The sequence below is a fragment of the Bison bison genome, unplaced genomic scaffold, assembly GCF_000754665.1.
Source record: "Bison bison bison isolate TAMUID 2011002044 unplaced genomic scaffold, Bison_UMD1.0 scf7180017864089, whole genome shotgun sequence".
Lineage (NCBI taxonomy): Eukaryota > Metazoa > Chordata > Mammalia > Artiodactyla > Bovidae > Bison > Bison bison.
In genome coordinates, this window is record NW_011494661.1 from 3,381,741 (window position 1) to 3,406,393 (window position 24,653).

General features: G+C 38.1%; 1 protein-coding gene across 5 annotated transcripts in view; it reads right to left on the bottom strand.

Moving 5' to 3' along the window:
* Window positions 1–24,653, bottom strand: part of CADPS2 (Ca++-dependent secretion activator 2) — a 375,512-nt gene that overhangs the window by 246,642 nt on the left and 104,217 nt on the right. For all 5 annotated transcript variants that reach the window (XM_010838081.1, XM_010838080.1, XM_010838082.1 and 2 more), the window contains exon 6: window positions 2,430–2,569. In XM_010838081.1, coding sequence (XP_010836383.1) covers window positions 2,430–2,569 — 140 coding nt within the window. The remainder of the gene's footprint in view (window positions 1–2,429; window positions 2,570–24,653) is intronic.

The window sequence follows — 24,653 nt, forward strand, 5'->3', positions numbered from 1 at the left end:
ATGGTGCTTATCACTCAGTATCATCATTATTTGTCTACAAGCCTGAACCCCTGGCTAGTCAGTTTCTTCAGGCCTGGGATGTATCTCACTGAGGTTTGTTCTGGCTGACACAGAGGAAGGGCTCAATTCATGACTGCTTTGTAAATCAACAGTGAGCAGATAGATTGACGGGGGAAGAAAGAGCCCTAGGTTTTAAATCCCAGGAACTCTATCTGAGTCATAGTTACACTGAGCATCACTGCATTAAAGATACGATACTATGGGATATGTAAATTCTTGTTCTTCCTCAGAGCCTATCCACTGAGGTCTTTTTTGCCCAAATATGACTGGTTCTGACAAAGCATACGCTATTGCCTGCTCAAACCAAGGAAGCCATATGGTCCTTAGAGGCTCATCTCAGCTGCAGAAGGTACCTCTGGGTTGCCTCCTGCTCAGTCTAACTTTTCTCCCTAATGGTCATTTGAAGAATCCTTATCTTGTTGACTTACCAGTTAACTCTGGCACAATGTTAGTGATTTAGCTCCAAAACCAGCAGAGATGCCTCTTTGTACAAGAAGAAACAGAGACTGTTAGGTTTGTGGCTAAACTTTCAGTTCAGTTCAGTTCAGTGGCTCAGCTGTTTCCGACTCTTTGCAACCCCATGAACTCCAGCACACTAGGCTTCCCTGTCCATCACCAACTCCCAGAGTTTACTCAAATTCATCTCCATTGAGTTGAAGATGTCATCCAACCATCTCATCCTCTGTTGTCCCCTTCTCCTCCTGCCTTCAATCTTTCCCAGCATCAGGGTCTTTTCACATGAATCAGTTCTTTGCATCAGGTGGCCAAAGTATTGCAGTTTCAGCTTCAGCATCAGTCCTTCCAATGAACACCCAGGACTGATCTCCTTTAGGATGGACTGGTTGGATCTCCTTGCAGTTCAAGGGACTCTCAAGAGTCTTCTCCAACACCACAGTTCAAAATCAATTCTTTGGCCCTCTGCTTTCTTTATAGTCCAATTCTCACATCCATACATGACTACTGGAAAAACCATAGCCTTGACTAGATGGACCTTTGTTGACAAAGTAATGTCTCTGCTTTTTAATATGCTGTCTAGGTTGGTCATAGGTTTTCTTACAAGGAGCAAGTGTCTTTTAATTTCATGGCTGCAATCACCATCTGCAGTGATTTTGGAGTCCAAGAAAATAAAGTCTCTCACTGTTTCCCCATCTATTTGCCATGAAGTGATGGGACCAGATGCCACGATCTTAGTTTTCTGAATGTTGAGTTTTAAGCCAACTTTTTCACTCTCTGCTTTCACTTTCATCAAGAGGCTCTTTAGTTCTTCTAAGCGTTCTGCCATAAGTGTGGTATCATCTGCATGAGGTTATTGATATTTCTCACAGCAATGTTGATTCCAGTTTGTGCTTCAACCAGTCCAGCACATCTCATGATGTACTCTGCAGCTAAACTTTAGTCATGAAAATCATTCCATTCTTTTTTTTTTTTAATTTATTTATTATGGCTAACACCCTAGGCTAGAATTTGGCTGTAGCGAGTCACAAAGCATTAAGCTGGGAAAAATCTCGGTTTAAATAAAAGCTCACTGAATTGTATTCATGAGTTTAGGCCTATTTCCTCATCAGCTACAAGGTAAAAAGGAACCTCAGAAATAAAAGCTGACACTGACCCATGGCAATCCCCAGGGGCCAGTCCCTGCACTTCTGGTTATCCACAGGATCAGCTTCCTCCCATATTGATCTGGTTTCTCACTCACATACTGGATGAATACTCATAGCCTTCCCATAAAATCTTATACAGTCTCTTGGGTTATATCTGAACCAGCATTTAACTTTAGTCTATGTAAGTGTATTTCTGGTGATCTGAAAGCTAGGCTTGTTTCAACTATTACTGTATTTTGAAAAATATGTCTTCAATGTTACCTCCATACATCATTGTTCTTTATCCATGTAAATGATGTGTAATACCAGTGTAACCAAGTACCAATAATATGTTAGCATGCAGTTACACTAAATACTCATATATTTAGCTATAAAAATGTCTATACATTTAAAAAATTAAGTTAACCTAGAATGAAATTTGAGGCTTCCCTGATGGCTCAGATGGTAAAAAAATTTGCCTCCAACGCAAGACACCAGGGTTTGATCCCTGGATTGGGAAGATCCCCTGGAGAAGGGAATGGCTACCCATTCTAGTATCCATGGAGAATTCCATGGACAGAGGAGCCTGGTGGGTTATAATCCATGGGGGTGCAAAGAGTTGGATACTAGTGAACAACTAATGCTTTCACTTTCACCCTTTTCATGAATGTAATTTTGGTGGGAGGGAATTCCATGTGAATGCTCGATACTTTCTCCGAGGAAAATGACAAAAATGATACCATGAAATTCAGTAATTCAGAAGAAAAACCTCTTCAAGTACACACTCACCCACTATGTTTCATATGTGGTGGTTTATCCATTCGCACTGCCAATTTGATTTTTAAGTCAGAGTCCTGGCTATTTTTTGGAACTATCATTCGGTGCAACTCAGCTGACTTGGAGCTGCTGGAAGTTGGGTATAATACCACCTGTAAGGGACAAAAAAGAACACATTTAGGTGTATAATATAGAACTTCTAAGGAGCAGAATTCAATCTTTTCTATACATTTTCCTGTCTGAAAAGTTGGTGTCGCACCTAAATGTGTTTGATAAACCATTTCACTCCCACCACAGCAAATGGATTTTCAATACAGACTCCTTTACTTTTTTTTGACAAATATGTGTTTTCATATTATCACATAATGAGTTTTCTTCCTGTGTCACTTCATAATGAATTAATAGCACAGCAGCTACAGTTGACTTGACAGTTGAAAAATACTTAATAGACACCTATAATTTCAAGACCACTCTAAACTCCTCAGGGCAAAGGAGTTCAGAAAGAAATGGTCTTTGAAATTACAGATAGCATGCTCAAAAAGCAAAACCAATTATTGGGAGTAGCAAACGTATACCTCGTGTTTTAATATTTTCATTGCAAAGCAGTATTAAAGGAAATCAACTCAATTAGAGATGGGAAAGACGGATGACCGCACATCCATCAATACCCAGGAAGCTTTTTCCTGACTACATGTTTTCAAAGCTATAAAGATGATATTATGAGGACTCTAACAAAATAATTATTTTTCATAAAACTGCCAAACTATCAAGTCATCATTTCACAATCCCACAGTCCCACAGAGTCAACATGGGCAAGAAATGCTCTTCAGATGCTAGGTATCAATTAGATAAAAGAAAAAGTATTGTCCCCTTTTCAGTCAGTCATGACACCATTTAGACACAGCCTATATTCAAGTCTTAATGATTATTTTTAAATGGAATAAACATACGGAACTCAGGACATTATATTTTCAGCTATCCTTATTTTAAACTATCATGAAAAAGTAAATAAACTTGAAGTTTCTAAGTAAATGGGAGAACTATAAACATGCTTAGGTATGATAAAATGTTTTTAAATCACAACACGGTGACTGAATTTGGTGTACTCTGCAGAAAATAAAAAAATCTTCGTTTCCACATGTAAGTGAAAATATTCACGAAGAAATCTTCAGGCAAGGCTCTTTCTCCAAGAGAGACAACACAGTCATATCATAAAAGCTTCTCAAACGAGTCTCAACTTCCAAGTTGTTAAATGTATCTACTACCTTGAGACTTTTCTCTAGCCCATCCTAGAAGCTACAACCAGGTTCAGTCCGGCATTTCTACCCTTAAGCATATGAAGGCTCAGCCAAGAGCAGATTACATGGCATTTGTGATGTTTTCAAAAATTATGATCGGATTCTAGAATGTATTCTTTTTGACTGCTGGACTATCCAATGGGATATTTTACAGATACTTTAAACAAATGGTAAAGGAAAATGAGTTGAAAGTTTCTGGCTGAAACCAGCAGACAAAGGAATGTCATTTTTAACTCAGGCTGCTGCTGCTGCGTCACTTCAGTCGTGTCCGACTCTGTGCGACCCCATAGACGGCAGCCAACCAGGCTTCCCCTCCCTGGGATCCTCCAGGCAAGAACACCGGAGTGGGTTGCTATTTCCTTCTCCAATGAATGAAAGTGAAAAGTGAAAGTGAAGTCGCTCAGTCGTGTCCGACTCTAGAAGCATCTCACTGTTCTCACTGGACAAGTATTGCTTTGTATTTCCCACTTCACATTTTTTTTATATAAGAAACTTAATTGTAGCTTTCCTGCCCCCTGATAAGCTGCTATATATTGGATTTGTGCTTGGGCAGAGTGAGGAGGGGAGGGGGAACAGTAGGCAGTTAACATAAACCCTAGTTTATTGGTCACCAGGCTCCAAAGAGCCACAGCTAGATCTGATTGAGATGCTGGACTTTCAACTGGAAGTAAGGACAGGATGAAATTCTGGGCTGTTTCTCTTGAGTTCTACTGAAAGCATTCTATGGGTGGGAGAAAGGGTAACAATTGTTGTTGCCTTGGCTAGAGGGGTGAGCTATGACAGATAATCTAACTGTCCACCAGGATTCATGCTTTCATTAGTACAGAATTGGTGCCAGGAAGCAGCTAGCCAGCCGTATCTTCTAGCTCCCCTTGCATCTAAGTAGAAACACATGAAAGTTCCAGCTAAAGGAATATGAAGACAAGTGGTAAGTCTTTGGGGTAATGACGATTAAGATATACGTAAGCCGTATTCACTTACTTGCTAGCCAGAAGTAGAGGATTACAGTGTTCTAGGAAATGAGACAGCTGTAAGAGGGTGGAAACCAGAGTCCTGAATCACCACATGGAGGACATCTACCTCAGGAACATCCACAATAAATGCCTGAATAGTCACTGGAAGGACTGATGCTGAAGCTCCAATACTTTGGCCACCTGATGTGACTAGCCAACTCACTGGAAAAGACCCTGATGCTGGGAAAGATTGAGGGCAGAAGGAGAAGGGGGTGACAGAGGATGAGCTGGTTGGATGACATCACTGACTCAGTGGACGTGAATTTGAGCCAACTCTGGGAGACAGTGGAAGACAGAGGGGCCCGGTATGCAGCAGTCCATGAAGTCGAAAAGGGTCAGACACAACTAAGTGACTGAACAACAACAATTATTTTAAAATTTTGAAATGTTGTCATTTGTTTGTTATAGCATATAGTAGTATACTAACATTACATTAACAGAGCTTTGCTGCATGAGACTTGCACATCTAGTTGAGTGCTTCAGGATTTTTATTTCATAAGTAGATAAGCAGTTCTTCAATAGGACTTAGTTCATGTTCAGAGAGGGATGTCTGATGTTGATATACATAATTAAATAATTATGTACAAAAATTAAAATATTTAGTAAACATAACATTTTACTAATGATTCTTCTCATATTTTAGTTAAATCATGTGCTCACTTGCTCAGTTGTGTCCGACTCTTTGTGACCCCAATGACTGTAGCCCACCAGGCTCCTCTGTTCATGGGATTTTCCAGGCAAGAAAACTGGAGTGGATTGCCCCTTCCTTCTGCAGTGGATCATCCCAACTCAGGGACTGAACCTGTGTCTCTTGTGTCTCCTGCATTGGCAGGTGGATTCTTTACCACTGAGCCATAAAGCAAGCCCAATTCTTCTCATATTTTAGTTAAATCATGCTGCTGCTGCTAAATTGCTTCAGTCGTGTCTGACTCTGTGCGACCCCATAGACGGCAGCCCACCAGGCTCCCCCATCCCTGGGATTCTCCAGGCAAGAACACTGGAGTGGGTTGCCATTTCCTTCTCCAATGCATGAAAGTGAAAAGTGAAAGTGAAGTCAGTCAGTCATGTCCGACTCCTCTCGACCCCATGGACTGCAGCCTACCAGGCTCCTCCGTCCATGGGATATTCCAGGCAAGAGTACTGGAGTGGGGTGCCATTGCCTTCTCCAAGTTAAATCATAGCTCTGTACAAAATAGTTGGCTTCTCATATTATTTAGCAAAATAGCTTGTTCTTTGCTATTCATTTCTCTTAGCTTTTCTACACACATTTCTGTTTCTAGTCTTCTTAGTTTATTTTTATCACCAACACATGAAATGACTTGTTATTTAGCATAACACAACACATTTTACCATTTATTTTAAATATAAAGCCAATGTATCTTCTTCATAATAAAATGGAAACATTACTTTCCATCTTTGCTAAAGTGTAATGGAAAACAAAAAAGAAGTTTTATTCAGGCTTTGTTTAAAATTGTCAAATTTAATACTAAGGAAGATAAAGAAGTGTAAAAGCATATATACATAATATTTAGAGTAATATGGAGTTCAAAAGGATTTTCCTGTTAAAATATACTTGTACAAGCTGACACCTCTACATTTTTTCCTTCCATTACATTAATTAATTAAAGCCAAGCCACATGCATCTGTACATATGCACATATTAGTGTACATATACACTAATGTGTATATGAATTCACAACTTAATATGTCCCTAAACTGTTTCAAAACCCGAAAAACTAAAAACTTGGGAAGGGGGTATCTCGAATAACTGAGAGTGAGCTAGGTAGGATCTGAGTGAGATGAAGAACTCACCACCTTTGCCCATAAATCTCTCAGTCCAGAGGAAGAAAAAAGACCACATGACCATAACAACTGCAATGCAGTTTTTGAGTAAAATAATAGTTACATATTTGATATGAATCTAGCTCAAAGGCAGGTGCAATCAACAAATTCTTGAAGGAATCAGAACAGACTTCATGGAAGAATCACTGCTTCATTTTGGAGTCTAAAAGAACAGATATGATTTGCAAGAGAAAAACACAGAGGAGGGCCTGCTAAAGACAGGAGGCTGTTGGAACTGCACCACCCTTAGAGTGGCACCCTAAAACAGGCACACTGTCCCATCTTGATACTGACATTCATCCCACCACCTTTGGTTATTAAGCCCTGCCCCAAGCTTGACTGGTCAGCTCTTTGTTCTCTGGGACCTATGCTTAATCAGTTTACACTGTTTGCCACCAACAAAACATCAACCGATACAGATGTTCATTACATTTTTTCTGCCATGTCAATTACTCTACTGTATCCAAAGGAGAGGACCCTGTGGAACATTAACTTTTAAGGGTGAAGAAAAGAGAGAACTCCATAAGTAAGACCAGAGGTCAAGGAGGCAGAAGAAAAACCAGAAGGGTGGGATTTACTACATTTAAGGCAGCAAGTGTTTTGGGAAATAGGAAGTGGCCATCGATGCCAAGCACAGTGAGGATGGAAAGGCCATTATTGTTTGGTTTAAAAACAGAGAAGTCACTAGAGATATCAACAAGAGAAATTTTAGGTGAGGCAGAGTATAACGGTTTGAGGGATGAAATCAATTAGGGATGGGGGAAGACATCACTTAACTATTTCATGAACAAGATGGGGCAAGATGAGCAAGATCACTTTGGATGGAAGGGACGTTGTGTGCAAAGGAAAGGGTGTGAGGATATGGCCATGTAGACTGAAGAGGGTAAGGGGATAGGAAGGTTGTACTGATAGGTTAGACTGGAAAGGAAGACTGGGGATAGACTGTAAAAGCATAAGTTTTGCTAAGGAGTTTGTATATTATCCCATAACACGTAGTCAAAAGATGCTTCTAAACCAGAGAATGACAATCAAAATCTCATACTCTTGTGTAAAGAAAATTTCCACCTATCCAGCTGTATATATTCTGGAGAGGAGTCATGTGCAGTCAAGTGTCTAACATCCAGTTAAGAAATGAAATGGCCTTTAAAAATACATCTTTAAAACAGAGTAAGAAGGGACTGCAAATGCTTTTAGCTAGAATCTTTCAATTTGTGATTAGATTTTTTTTTTCCCCTGACAATCAGATGTCCTTGAGACACAGGGAGTTTTAAGGAAGTGTCCAAGGGGACATCACTCCAGACAAGTAGAGCTATCTCTATGGGAAACCTTGACTTTGGGGGTTCAGTTGACATTTTTCTTTCTCCTTCAACTGACAATATATTTTACTGTTTAGCAAAGACTCATGATGACTATTCCTGGTGAACCTTTCAAGTACCTTGTTGAGAGCTTAGAAACTTGATAAAGTGTGTACTGTGAAAGGACTAACTGGATTTACTTCAATACATTTTTTAATTAGCACATGCTACTAACTAGCATATTTTCTCCAATATTCAAGTCCTATATTTTCAGTTTGTGAAGAAGATTTTTCCTAAGAGAAATCTACATCCTTAAGTAACATTTTCCAGTGTTTTAATACACTTGAGGTTGCTTAGTCTAAATTATTTCTCTTTTGATTTAATATCATTGCCTCCTATCCTACTTAGTTAAAACAAAGAGCAACCTGGTCACTTTCACAAGGGTTTTTTTTTTTTTTTTTTTTGCATATTGAAAGACTTGCATTAAGTCTGCAGTCAACTTATGGTCTATAAGCTAAATCCAGTTCCTTGTATTTTCAAGCTGGAAAGAATCCTGGAATTTACAACATAGAATTGGTCAAACCTGCAAGCTCTTAAATAAGTGTGCCATTGACCTGGCAGAAAATTACACATTTCCTTCCTTCTATATAGTACTTTTTTAAAATAGGAAAAGTCATTTCGAAAAATGAGTTAAACAAGAAAAAAAGAAAGTACTATCCGAACTAGGGGCTTCCCTGGCGGCTCAGACAGTAAAGAACCCACATGCAATGCATGAGACCAGGGTTTGATCCCTGGGTCAGGAAGATCCCCTGGAGGAAGGCATGGCTACCCACTCCAGTATTGTTGCCTGGAGAATCTCATGGGGTCTCAAAGAGACAGACACAATTGAGCGAATAAGCATGGACTATCTGAACTATGTATTTTTTCTTGGCATTATTTTTTTTTTAAAGAGAGGTATATAAGCTTTGGGAGAAGGCGATGGCACCCCACTCCAGTACTCTTGCCTGGCAAATCCCATGGATGGAAAAGCCTGGTGGGCTGCAGTCCATGGGGTCCCTAGGAGTCGGACACAACAGAGCAACTTCACTTTCACTTTTCACTTTCATGCATTGGAGAAGGAAATGGCAACCCATTCCAGTGTTCTTGCCTGGAGAATCCCAGGGACGGGGGAGCCTGGTGGGCTGCTGTCTTTGGGGTTGCACAGAGTCGGACACAGCTGAAGCGACTTAGCAGCAGCATATAAGCTTTGATATTTGAATAATGGGGGTGAGGGAGACAGCATGGAAAACAAACATCAAGGTGAGTAAATTATTTTGAAATCTTTTCTCATATCACTACTTAATGAACGATTATATGAAGGGGCTCAAGTAATGCATTTAGCAGAGTATGCTCCTTGAGGGCAAGATCTCATAATGATAGAGTGGTTTCTAGGGTATTTTAAGCCAATATATTCAAGTAAGGCATTTTGTTTTTGACAAGTGTAGTTGATTTACAATATAGTGTTAACTTCAGACATACAGCATAGTGATTTGGTATTTCTGCAGATTCTTTTCTATTGTAGGTTATTATAAGAAAATGGCTATAAACTCCTTGTGTCCTATAGTATATCCTTGTTGCTTATTTATGTTACATATAATAGCTTGTATCTTATCCCAATACCCCTAATTTGTCTCTCCCCTCCCCCTCTCCCCCTTGCTCACCACTGGTTTGTTTCCTACATCTCTGAGTCTGTTTCTGTTTTGTATATACACTAATCTGTACTTTTTTTTTTTAGATTCCACATACAAGTGATATCATATAGCATTTGTCTTTTTCTGACTGATTTCACTAAGCATTGTATTGTCTGGGCCTATCCTTACTGCTTCACATCCTAGATACTTACCAAGGATTTGTTGGAAAGATGGGTGGATTCTTAGAGAAATGAGAAATAAAGATGCAAAATGCAAACTGATACCTCACTGTGGTGAAAAGAGAAAAAGGCTTGCCAACTAAATTACTGCCAAAACTGTATAACAGAAAATGCCAGTAGCAAATGCCAGAACCTGTGTGCCACTTACTTGCCAGTCTCTAAAATATTTTGAAACTCTCATCTTCCCACTTTTCGACCGTAACAGGTAGAGTAATTTGTTGTTGTTGTTCAGTTGCTCAGTGGTGTCTGTCTCTTTGCAACTTTATGGACTGCAGCATGCCTGCCTTCCCGGTCCCTCACTATCTCCCAGACTTTGCTCAAACTCCTGTCCACCGAGTCAACGGTGCCATCCAACCATCTCATCCTCTGTCACCTCTTCTCTTCCTGCCCTCAATCTTTCCCAGCATCGGGGTCTTTTCCAAGAAGTCTGCTCTTCACATCAGGTGGCCAAAGTACTAAAGTTTCAGCATTAGTCCTTCCAATGAATATTCAGGCTTGATTTCCTTTAGGGTTGACTGTTTTGATCTCCTTGCTGTCCAAGAAACTCTCAAGAGTCTTCTCCAACACCACAGTTCAAAAGCATCTTCTTTGGCGCTCAGCCTTCTTTATGGTCCAATTCTACATCCATATATGACTACTGGAAAAACCTTAGCTTTGACTATATAAACCTTTGTCAGCAAAGTGATGTCTCTGCTTTTTAATATGCTGTCTAGGTTGGTCATAGCTTTTCTTCCAAGGAGCAAGTATCTTTTAATTTAGAATAGTAGTCTCCCCAAAATGCCTAGTCCTAATCCCCAGAACCTGTGACTATGTTACTTCCCTGGCAAAGGGGAATTGTGGTAACAGATGGAATTAAGGTCACTAATAATGGAAATAAGGCCTTAAGAAAGGGAGATTATACAAGTGGGCCCAATGCAATTACAAGGGTTCTCAGAGGTGGAAGAAGATGACAAAGGAGTGATGTAGCAATGTGATGTGAGCAACAATCAGCCATTGCTGGTTTTGAAAATGGAAGAGGGCCATGTATGAGCCAAATACAGGCAGCCTCTAAATGCTGGAAGAAGTTAAAAAAACAACAACAACAAAAAACTACATTCTACCTTAGGTCTTCTGGATAGGAACACAACCTGCCAACAGCTTAATTTGAGCCCACCAAGATTCGCTTTGGACCAACACAACTCTAAGATAATAATTCTGTGTTGTTTTAAGGCACGAAGCTTTCTGTAATTTGTTGAAGTGGCAACAGGAAACCAATACACAGGTAATAAAAGCTACAATTTGATCATAACAACATTAAATTTACCTATTAGACTTCTTTAGCTAATTGTGTGACTCAAAGATTTTTACATATAGTTTTCTACCATTACCTGTGATTACTTTAACAAGATGGTTTTATGTATGTGATTATCTCTCTTACTTTCCTGAAGTATTCTGCTTGTATGAAATCTTTTGAAAAAAATGTTTCTCCCTTTGTGTTAAAGCTTTTGCTTATCATAAATCAAAAGAAAAACTTAAAAAGGATTCACAATGAGACAGATTTTGGTGGCTACTAGAATGAAGACCATTATGCCTATATTTCTAGCAAATCCACACACCCAAATGCTAAAGGATTACATCTTCCATTTCAAAGTCTTTCTTGAAGACTTTGAAAGACATAGTCAAATTTGTTATGGTATTTTCCATGGCTCAGTTAAAGACACTGGCTTTAAATAATCTTCATATATCACTGTTATTGCTTGTAGGGTCTCAATTTCAAACTTCTCCTTGAGTGGAGCAATATATTCCATCACAGCTACGTCTGTCTTTAAGACTTAACTAGACAGCAAAGCATTATTATCAGTCTTGATTTATTCCCCTCAGCCATAAATTATGAATAGCAGTAACCTTTATATTTCCTTACCAATACAGTTTCTATTAGAGGACCCTGCATGAGTAGCTTTATCTTGAGTGTTTCTTTTTACTAGTCTGGTTATAATAATGCCTGGCATTTATAAAGAACCTTTCAACTCTGTGCCTCGAAACACTTTGTGGAATTTAAATTAATTCTCACATCACCCTTAAAAGATAGGCATTGCTCTTGTTATGTAAATAACTTGACATTGAAGTTAAATGAATAGCCAAGGAAAATTACTTCAAGATAACGATAGGCACTTTCAATTTTACTTCCCCTCCCCAACACATTCCCTTCATAATTTCACAACAGTATAATAACTAATTTAGCTTTGTTCTCACTCTTTGGTTATTAAGTACTATAAGAATTCTTAGAGTCAAACCAATTTTATTTCTGTCAATCCATACATATGATGGTGGGATAGGAAGGAGGAAGTTATGATAATGTCTATGCTTGGATTACTTCAGCTGCATCCTTAAACTGAAAACAATTATAGCCAAGGGTTTGGAAAACAATTTACAGATAAGTGTTGGTATTTATATTAAAAACTAACTGCCACCCTGAAGAATGAAGGTGAATTATTATTCTTCATTTGAATAAGATGTCAAAGCAAGGGCTGATAATTACAACCTCACAATCTGCAAGATGATAAGATTCATGAAAACCTTCCTAATTTGTCATTCTATATGTATGCAAACTAGAAAGAAGTCCTTTAAAGAATGGGAAAAAAGAAGATAGGACAATAGGAGGTTAAGAACTCTTGGTGTTACATTTTCACTTGTTCCAAAGAACTTCATGAATTCAGAGACATATACGACGGAAGTGTCGAGGAATAAAGGTCAAGGGAGAGAACTTCAGTGATTTGTTCATGACCTATTGTGTATTAGATCAGATCAGATCAGTTGCTCAGTCGTGTCTGATTCTTTGCGACTCCACAAATCACAGCATGCCAGGCCTCCCTGTCCATCACCAACTCCCGGAGTTCACTCAGGCTCACGTCCATCAAGTCAGTGATGCCATCCAGCCATCTCATCCTCTGTCATCCCCTTCTCCTCCTGCCCCCTATCCCTCCCAGCATCAGAGTCTTTTCCAACGAGTCAACTCTTTGCATGAGGTGGCCAAAGTACTGGAGTTTCAGCTTCAGCATCATTCCTTCCAAAGAAATCCCAGGGCTGATCTCCTTCAGAATGGACTGCTTGGATCTCCTTGCAGTCTAAGGGAGTCTCAAGAGTCTTCTCCAACACCACAGTTCAAAAGCATCAATTCTTCAGCGCTCAGTCGTCTTCACAGTCCAACTCTCACATCCATACATGACCACAGGAAAAACCATAGCCTTGACTAGATGAACCTTTGTGTATTAAGGCAGAGCTAAAAACCACAATTTACATATTCTGGAAGCAGGTTTCAAACTTTTCATTTTGTGATATTCAACAACGAATCTGAATGCTGGACCTTTGACCTTAAGACCTTATTTCTGACTCAAAATACACGTAATAAAAACTAGCAGGAGATAAAAGTACTCAGCTTTTTGGTATTAGTGCTAAAGACAATAAAATAGATGTTCCAAAGAAGCTTTGGGGGGTTCACTGGTGGCTCAGTGGTAAAGAATCCACCTGCCAATACAGGGGACATGGGTTCAATCCCTGGGTCGGAAAGATCATCTGGAGAAGGCAACTAACTCCAGTATTCTTACCTGGGAAATCTGAAGGACAGAGGAGACTGGCAGGCTACAGTCCATGGGGTCACAAAAGAGTCAGATGTGACTGAGCAACTGAACAATAGGCTTTGGATAGTTCCCAGATACAGTAACTAAAAGAATAGGTTAGGAATGAATGTGAGGATGTTTCAACCTGCTTCTTCAGTGTACTATAACTAGGAGATGGGCTGAACATCCTAGAACCTCACTTTTACAATAGAATCCAAATCATATATTATTCAGTTATTGCTGTTTAGGCTTATCACTTGGTTAGGGAGCCCAGGTGTTCAAGCAAAATTGACTCACTTGACTGTCTAACTGTGCAAAGGAAAAATGAAACTGAAATTTCAGGAGACGGTTCATTTGTTCATTCATCCTTTCAGCAGTAACTGGACATGTACTGTGCATCAGAAACTGTTAGATGCTGCTGCCGCTGCTAAGTCGTGTCAGTTGTGTCCAACTCTGTGAGACCCCATAGATGGCAGCCCAACAGGCTCCCCCGTCCCTGGGATTCTCCAGGCAAGAATACTGGAGTGGGTTGCCATTTCCTTCTCCAATGCATGAAAGTGAAAAGTGAAAGTGAAATTGCTCAGTCGTGTCCGACTCTTAGCGACCCCACGGACTGTAGCCTACCAGACTCCTCCATCCATGGGATTCTCCAGGCAAGAGTACAGGAGTGGGGTGCCACTGCCTTCTCCGAGACAGATGCTATTGCTGGAATAGTATGTCCTAGGCCTTACCTTCAATGGGAAATGGAGATATAATATTGTGCAGCTCATAAACTACACATGAAATGTTTGTTATATTATCATTTGAAGTTAGACTAAACTTAAAGCAACACTTAATAGTAATCAATAATAAGCAAACAAAGAATAAAAATGGAACCAAAAAAATATTAAATTAGTCTAAAAGAGAAAAAAAGGAGATATAAAGAACATGGAAGACAGAAAAAAAAACCTAAATGATATTTAAACTTAATCATATCCATAATCATATTAAAATACATTTTAAACACTGATTGAAAGACAGAGATGGTCAGATTGTATAAAAAATAAAGATCCAATCATATGTGGCTTTTAAATACAAAGAAACAAATATATTAAAGGATGTAAAAATATATAATATACTAACATTAGTTAAGAAGAAAGCTTGGATAGCTAAAATAAAGAAGATTTTAAAGTGAAGTATATTACCAGGTATTACAAGGTATAAATGAAATATAATACAAAGTTATTTCAGAGTGACAAAGTGGTCAATTAATGAAGAGGAAATAGAAATCCTAAGTATTTATGCAGATAATATTTATCCTAAATATTTATGCATATATCTTCAAAATACAAGCATCAAAAAAAATAATAATACATCCATAATTATACTCAGGTTAATATCAATCTCTCAATAATTGCTTTTTAGAAAGTAGATCCCCAAATTAGTAAAGATTTGGATATTTAAACAACAACTTGAACTATTTGACATTTATAAAATTCTATTGACAAAAGAATATGCAGTTTGTTTGTTTTTTAAACTCTGAATGTGGAATATTCACAGGATAGACCATATTATAAGCTATAAACTAAGACTCAATAAATTTAAAAAGGATCCAACTCATATAAACTATATTCTCTAAGCCCAATAGACTTCAATTAGATATCAATTAGAAATCCATAACATAGAGAACTCCAAAAAGCTCTCACATATGTGGAAACTAACACATTTCAAATAAACCATGGGTCAAAGGAATCAAAATAAAACAATATTTTGAAGAGAATGAAAATGAGAAAAAATATATAAAAAATTTTCTGGGCTGCTACTAAACTAGTATTTAGGGAATGGGGACTTAGAGCACTAAATGTCTAGATTGTTGGGTTGGCCAGAAAGTTCATTTGCATCTTAAGATATTGCAGAAAAATCAAAAAGGACTTTCTGGTAAACCCAACAGAAAAAAAGATTTTTCTTAAATCATTGGATTCAGCTTTAATAAAATGTATCACAAATTAAACTCAAAGTACATAGAAGAAACTATAAATATTAGAGCCAAAATAGATTAAATAAAAAATAGCAGAAGGGATTTTATCAACTTGAGGAAAGGGATATACCAAAAACCTACAACTAATGTTATATTTAATGTTCAAAGATTCATTTTTTCCCCTTAAGATCAAGAATTAGACTAGGATGTCCACTTTCACCATTTCTATTGTATTAGAGGTTCAAATAAGTACAATAAGACAACCAAAATACATAAATAGAAGCATCTAGATTGCAAAGAAGTAAAATGATCTCTATTAGTAGACAAGAAATTGTTTATGGAAACATTGTCTACCAAGATACCAGCAGAACTAGTTAGTGAGTTTATCAAGGTTACAGGATGCAAGATCAATATAGAAAAGTCAATTACATTTCAACATAATAACAATATCTAAATTGAAAAATTAAAACTAACAAAATAATGTCATTTAAGGTAGCAACAAAAATATGAAATACTCAGTGACAGATGTGGCAAAAGAAATGCAAGAAGATCTGTTCACTGAAAACTATTAAGACATCGTTAAGGAGAACAAAATAAGACCTAAACAGAGGGGTATACTGTGCTCCTGGGTCAGAAAACTCAACTTTGTTCATCAATTACCAAATTGATATACAGATTCAATATAATCACAGTAAAAATCACAGTGGATTTTTTTCCCCCAGAAATCCCCCAAATGATTCTAAAATTCAGAGGGCAAAACAAAGGACCTATAATAGCCAAAACTATGCAGGAGTTGGAGAGAAAAAAAGAAAGAAACAGAGCTGGAGAACTATCACTACTTAATATAATAGACTTACAGTAAAGTCAAGGTAATCATGGCAGTGTGCTACTGGCATTGAGATAGAAAACTAGATAAATGGAACGGAATACAGAGTTCAGAAGTGGACCCAACAAACATGTAGACAACTGATTTTCGACAAGTACTAAGAGAAGAAAGTCTTTACAATAAATGGTACTAGAACTTGATACTCCTACACAAAAATGTGAACTCTGATTTGTGAGTAGCTCTAGAAATAAAAACTAAAAAGATCAAAGACCTAAATTTAAAAATATGAAACTATAAAACTTCTAGAAGAAAGCATAGGAAAATTTTGACCCAGGGTTAAGCAAAGATTTCTTACATATGGCAACAAAAGTACAAGCCATAAAAGGAAAAACAAAAAAAAGAACTTCATCAAAATTAAGACCGTTGCTCTTTGAAACACACTGTTAACAAAAAGAAAAGATGAGCTGAATTCTGGGAGAAAAATATTTTCAAATCATAATTCTGGTAAAAGATGCACAAACAACAGATTATTATGGTCTTTCCAAACTTAAGAATAAGAAAACAGGCAATCCAACTAAAAATTGGAAAAATGTCTGAACAGATGCAAAGAATGACAAAGTAAATCATTATTATTTAAGTCATTACAAATGACAAGTAAGCATGCAAAAAAGATAACATGATTAGTACTAGTTGTTACAGAAGTATAAATTAAAACCATAATATGACACCACATCTATTAGAAATAAGGATTTGGTATAGTGTATAGGTTGAATACTTATTCTATCTGGGATCAAGGTTGCTGTTGTTAGCTGTTCAGTCATGTCCAACTCTTTGCGAGTCCATGGGCTGTGGCTCACCAGGTTCCTCTGTCCATGGAATACTCCAGGCAAGAATATTAGAGTGGGTAGCCATTCGTTTCTTCAGAGGATCTTCCTGATTTAGGCAACAAACCCAGATCTCCTGCACTGCAGGCAGATTCTTTACCGTTTGAGCCACCAGGGAAGTCTAACTCATTAGCTAAATGAGAAACTAGATAGGTTACTGGTCATGGATGCAGAAGCCCTAATGGAGGTGATTTCTGAAGATATAGGAGTAGAAATTTTGATGCAGAAGAGGGTCTGGACCCTGATTAAATAAAGATATCAAAAGTTGGAGAATGAGAAAAAATGAAATGAGAACGATATAAAAAAATAAATAGAACCCACACAGTAGAGAAGTGTGCTATTTCAAGGGGACAGAGAGTAGTCAAAAAACACAGCAGAAAAAATATTAAAGATTGGACAATAAAATCCATAATCAATTTAAAGGGGTGATTTTAGTTTAATAGTAAGGATGGATGAGTTAGCAATGGATTAAGGGAAGACTAAGTAGTTAAAAAAAAGAAGTTAGTGCATTTCACCCATAAAATGTTCACTGAGGAAAACTTAGGGAAAGTGATATGAAAGCTAAGGGGAAACCTGAGTAGGTTTGAGGGAGGCCTCTATTTTTCTGAGGAAACAGAAATGTCAACTGTAATCACCCACATGGACCCACTGTGGAGCATGTCTATTTATAACTTGCTCTTTCAGCACTGAGAAGGAAAGAAAATGCTTTCCCCTCACTTTACTGCGAAGATGATGGCCAACTCCTCAGAGAGGGTCTGAGGGAGACTCCCTAAGGAACAAGTGATGCAGGTTATCAGTCTCCTTTCCAAGTCTGACTCAGGATGATTAAGTCTTCTTTAACACTTTACAGATTGTGATTAACGAGCCAGATGTAAGCTGCAAAGAAAAATATCTAGAAAGACTTTGCACTATATATGCCTGATCTCTGGCCCATCACCTGTCTGTGGTCCCTTTCCTGTCACTAGAATGGCTTCTGTGATATGACATCAAAGTCTTGTGACAAATGGCTACAGAAAAGGTGCACGACTTGTTGTTTGTAGGACTTCCCAGCAAGAATACTGGAGTGGGTTGCCATTTTCTTCTTCAGGGGATCTTTCCAATCCAGGGATCGAACTCACATCTCCTGCACTGCAGGCAGATTCTTAACTGCTGAGCCACCAAGGAAGCCCCGTACCACTTGTTAGAACTACAAAAATAAAAGTTTATTTTGTATGGTGATGTTAGTTAGATATCTGTGAAATGCAAACAAATTTCCATTCCACTTTGCAGCAGATGATATTAATTTGCTGGCTAAAATAGCTGTCATCTAATATCAGCTATTTCAATAAAATTGGATGTTAAATTTTGCTTTAAAATAGTAAAATATCTATGATTATGATTTCATAAGCAGTTTCTCTAAAGCTGTTTTGATGCATATGTAGATGAATCAAATTTGTATAATGCTGGAAAGTTTAATCCTCAAATATAAACTTTGAGCGAAGGGAAGACCTAAAATGATTTTTAAGATTTTATAATTATTTGTGAAAACTAGGATTGTTAATTAGTCAATAAAACATCTGTAGTCTATTCGTGATTTACTGCTTTGCATGTTGCAATAAGAAGTTCTATGCTGACTGCCTATAAACCCAGGCATTCAGAGGCATGATTTAAACTCTATAGGTCTTAACCAGTTCTATATATGGGGTGTAGTTAAATATCCTGAACTTAGCTAAAAATATGTTAGCTCTTGAACATTTTAACATAAATGAAGAACTCAGAGGGAACTCAGCTTGGAGAGTACTATATAAATGAGAATAATTAAAAAGGATATACTCTAGGAAAACAAGAGGGGCAAAAAAGAAAATTAGACTGACCAATGAATTAGAGCTTCTGAAACAGTAATTATCCCCCAAGAAAACAGATGTTTGAACACACTGTATTGCTTCTCTCTTAAACAGAAATCATGCATATTCTGATAATTCTTCAGATGGATCTCCTTCGATACAACAGAAAGCCACATAAGAAACAAGTTGATGAAAAAAGCATATATATAAGCTAATTTCGGAGAAGGCAATGGCACCCCACTCCAGCGCTCTTGCCTGGAGAATCCCATGGATGGAGGAGCCTGGTGGGCTGCAGTCCGTGGGGTCGCTAGGAGTCAGACACGACTGAGCGACTTCACTTTCACTTTCATGCATTGGAGAAGGAAATGGCAACCCACTCCACTTCTTGCCTGGAGAATCCCAGGGATGGGGGAGCCTGGTGGGCTGCCATCTATGGGGTCGCACAGAGTCGAACACGACTGAAGCAACTTAGCAGCAGCATAAGCTAATTTGTACCTGTTACATTAAGATGTAACAAGATGTTTTAAAGATAATAGCTCATTTTAATGGAATAATCAATTGAGCAAAGCTAATTTATCTTAATATTTAAATGTACCTGAACTTTCCATATAGTATTTACGTTTGTAAAACATGCATAATGATTGTCACTTTGAATTGTTAGGTTATGACTATCTCTATATTAAGGAATGTTGAATAAAAGTACAAATACTGAAATACCATTCATCAAATAAGAAAAAAAAGGCACTTTTCTAGCTCCACTATACCATAAAGAAAATAGATCCTAATTTATATGCTTCTCTATCCTCAGGGAGGCAGAAGAACCGGTGCTTTCCTGGGTATACTGATGATGGGGTACCATGACCATGAACTCCCAGTGTTTGCACAGATAATAGGTTCTTTTTGTAACAATTATTGGAAAGAATGTGTTCATAGCAATACTCTTAAAACTAAAAAGTTGTCTGGGTAGAAACTTCAAAAATCCATTTTGGACTCAAGAACACAATTTGATAAGTTAAACAGTACCAAAGAAAACAATAATTCATCCTGAAAGAGTCAATGGAAACTGCACTGCTCACAAATAGATGCCTTGTGGGATTATTTAGATTTTTATATGGTTATGTTATCTAAGCCTTGTTTTTAAAGTTTGAGGGGACAATAGATTATGATAAACCATATATTTTTGGGTGCTTAACTGGGTTCACTATTTACCTGCTTGCACATACCCGTAATAAGAAAAATACCCCGTTCTGCCTCTAGGTAGTCCCTCAGCACCCAGTGGGAGGCTGGCCACCAATTCAGATGAAAAATCTCCTTATGCCACCTAGTTTCCATAAATAGGTATTCGCATCTGTCATCTGCTAACAAAATCTACATGCCAAGCATTTGCCAAAGAACATAACCTTCAACTGCCTAATACCTATTTAAATTTCAGGTATCATTTCACAAAACTATGTGGTACAATAATTTGTGGGGTTTTTTGTTTGCTTGTTTGTTTGTTTACTGAGTTACTACTTCTCAACACTGGCTGTACATTAGTATCAGTGATACTCTCTGTGCCAATGTTTGTCAACCATATACGCATATGACTAGCTCCTGAGAAGTGTTTAAATGCTCCTTTCTGGATTCATCCTAAACCAACTAAAACTGGGAGTCCAGAACTTGAATCTTTTCAAACACTCCCTGAACCATTCCCTGTGTGAACATAAAGTTGATATGCACCATCATAAATGAAAGTAATAAAAGCAGCCAGCGAGTACCCTAATTGTTTCAAATCACTGTATAAAATGATAGAAAACGACTAGACGGACCTTTGTTGGCAAAGTAACATCTCTGCTTTTGAATATGCTGTCTAGGTTGGTCATAATTTTCCTTCCAAGGAGTAAGCGTCTTTTAATTTCATGGCTGCAGTCACCATCTGCAGTGATTTTGGAGCCCAAAAAAATAAAGTTGGACACTGTTTCCACTGTTTCCCCATCTATTTCCCATGAAGTGATGGGACTGGATGCCATGATCTTCGTTTTCTGAATGTTGAGCTTTAAGCCAACTTTTTCACTCTCCACTTTCACTTTCATCAGAGGCTTTTTAGTTCCTCTTCACTTTCTGCCATAAGGGTGGTGTCATGTAAGTGACTGATCTGATCTGATCTGATGAGAAATATGACAAGGTTGATGCAGAGAATAAAAAGGCTGACATAATGATGGAAGAAAAAATATATATGTATTTCTATACATATACTATACATTTAGTGCAGACTACTAGATTCAAGCATTTTCAATTAGCTGTAAAAAAATGATGCTGTAATAGGAATTAGCAAAATTTTGTTTTCAAATAATATGGAAAGTTCATAGAGAATACATACTCATGGAAAATTGACTAGTTAACAGTTTTATCGAAAAAGCAAGGGAGTTCCAGAAAAACATCTATTTCTGCTTTATTGACTATACCAAAGCCTTTGACTGTGTGGATCACAATAGACTGTGGAAAATTCTGAAAGAGATGGGAATATAAGACCACCTGACCTGCCTCTTAAGAAACCCGTATGCAGGTCAGGAAGCAACAGTTACAACTGGACATGGAACAACAGACTGGTTCCAAATAGGAAAAGGAGTACGTCAAGGCTGTATATTGTCACCCTGCTTATTTAACTTATATGCAGAGTACATCATGAGAAACGCTGGGCTGGAAGAAGCACAAGCTGGAATCAAGATTGCTGGGAGAAATATCAATAACCTCAAGGCTATGGTTTTTCCAGTGGTCATGTATGGATGTGAAAGTTGGACTGTGAAGAAGGCTGAGCACCGAAGAATTGATGCTGTTCAACTGTGGTGTTGGAGAAGACTCTTGAGAGTCCCTTGGACTGCAAGGAGATCCAACCAGTCTATTCTAAAGGAGATCAGCCCTGGGATTTCTTTGGAAGGAATGACGCTAAAGCTAAAACTCCAGTACTTGGGCCACCTCATGCAAAGAGTTGACTCATTGGAAAAGACTCTGATGCTGGGAGGGATTGAGGGCAGGAGGAGAAGGGGACGACAGAGGATAATACGGTTGGATGGCATCACTGACTTGATGGACATGAGTCTGAGTGAACTCTGGGAGTTGATGGACAGGGAGGCCTTGCATGCCGTGATTCATGGGGTCGCAAAGAGTCGGACACGACTGAGCGACTGAATGGAATGGATGCATGAAACGGCTTTAGCTTAAATAATATTCAGTCCTGCTTTAAGTCATGAAATTAAATTGGCCCATACTGACACCATGATTTGTAAAACAGTCACATTTCCTCATCCTATCAAACAGTATTTAACGATTATTTTAGGAAAGACTGGACTCAGAAAGCTCAAGTTCAAATCCAGATTCTTGCAATTGCTGAGTGGTCTTAACCTCTGATTATCATTCTTTAACTAAACATGGACCGTTACTCTCTTCTTCAAAGAGGAGTAAATGGGATATGTGAATAGTAAGGAATCACATACAGCAACCAGTAAAGCAATATAATGGTAGAGAAGGAGAACTAGAAATGACAACAGTATTTGCATTTCACCTAGCTCAATTTACAGACAAGGGGTCAGAGATCCAGAGAGTAAATGCCTCCCAGATCATGCCAAATAAAAAGTCAACCTTACTTAGTATGGCAAAACTGATCTAATAAATCCTTCAGTGAGTTGTTTGGGTGAGAACTATTATCTGATAGATCTGTTGAAGGAAATCTCCATCATGACTGAATTTACAGATATTTTCAGTGATTTTTACCATTTAGAATATAAATAAGACGTTTTACCTTTCTATTGCACTGGCTACTTTTAAATAAGGGCCTCCCAGGTGGCGCTAGTAGGAAAGAGCCTACCTACCAATGCAGAAGACTTAAGAGACGGAGGTTTGATCCCTGAGTCAGGAAGATCCCCTGGAAGAGGGCACAACAACCCACTCCAGTATTCTTGCCTGGAGAATCCCACGGGTATAGGAGCCTGGTGGGCTACCCTCCATAGGACCACAAAGAGTCAGAAATGATTGAAGCGACTTAGCACAATTTTAAATAAAGTAATCAGACATACATCCTTATTGAGATACATTCTAAGGACAAAAAGAACTGCTAAGAAATACCATTACTTTGTAAGTGTTTTGTTGGTTGTGGTACTGGTACAGTATTTCTGGAACAAATTTGTATGTATTATAAAACAGAAAATATTAAATTTATATTGATGCTGCAGAGAACCTGTAAAGTCATGATTTAAAAAAATATTTATCCCTTAACCTGTTCATTTCTTGTTTCTCCCGTTGTGGTTTGATGATTTTTCTTAGTAGTATGGTTGTGTTTCTTTCTTCTTAGTTTTTGTGTATCTATTGTGGGTTTTAAATTTGTGAACAACATGAGGTTCACATATTTGCTTGTTTTAAACTAGGAGTCACTTAAGTTTAAACACACTCTAAAAGAGCCACAGTTTTTACTTCCCTCCTCCACATGGTGCTTTGATGTCATATTTTAATTTTCACACTTATCCCTTTACAATTTATTATAGCTATAGTTGCTTTTATAATTTTTGCCTTTTAATCTCCATACTGGCTTAATGTAAGGGGTTGAACCTCAGTCCTTAGTATATATTTGCCTTTCCTAGTGGGATTTTCCTTATTCTATTGATGGCAGAATGTGAAGAGGAACTAAAGAGCCTCTTGATGAAAGTGAAAGAGGAGAGTGAAAAAGTTGGCTTAAAACTCAACATTCAAAAGACTAAGATCTAACATCCAGGCCCATCACTTCATGGCAAAGGATGGGAAAACAATGGAAACAGTGACAGACTTTACTTTTTGGGTTTCAAAATCACTGCAAATGGTGACTGCAGCCATGAAATTAAAAGACGCTTGCTCCTTAGAAGAAAAGCTATGACCAACCTAGACAGCATATTAAAGAACAGAGATGTTACTTTGCCAACAAAGGTCCATCTAGTCAAAGCTATGGCTTTTCCAGGAGTTGTGTATGGATGTGAGAGTTGGACCATAAAGAAAGCTGAGCGCCGAAGAACTGATGCTTTTGAACTGTGGTGTTGGAGAAGACTCTTGAGAGTCCCTTGGACTTCAAGGAGATCCAACCAGTCCATTCTAAAGGAAATCAGTCCTGAATATTCGTTGGAAGAACTGATGCTGAAGCTGAAACTCCAATCCTTTGGCCGTGTGATGTGAAGAACTGACTTATTTGAAAAGACCCTGATGCTGGGAAAGACTGAAGATGGGAGGAGAAGGGGACGACTGAGGATGAGATACTTAGATGGCATTACCGACTTTTGGACATGAGTTTGAGCAAGCTCTGGGAGTTGGGTGATGGACAGGGAAGCCTGGCGTGCTGCAGACCATGGGGTCACAAAGAGTCAGACACAACTGAGTGGCTGAACTGATAGATTCCTATCTTAAAGACCCTTTAATATTTGTTAGAATAGGTTTACTACTAACAAACTCTCAGTTTTTGCTTGCCTGAGAAGTTCTTTATCTTTTCTATTCTAAATGCTAATCTTGCTAGGAAGATATCCTAGGTTACAGGTTTTTCCCTTTCAGCACTTTGAATATACCACATCACTCTCTTTCGGTTTGCAAAGTTTCTGCAGAGAAGATAGCCTTGTAGTGCTGCTGCTGCTCCTAAGTCACTTCAGTCGTGTCCGACCTGATTCCCTTGTATTTGACGGTTTTGTCTTTCTGCATTAATAATTCTTTATCTTTTGTCATTTTAATTATGATATGTCTTAGTGTGGGTCTGTTTGAGGTCACCAAGTTTGAAATCTGCTCTGCTTTCAATATCTGGATATA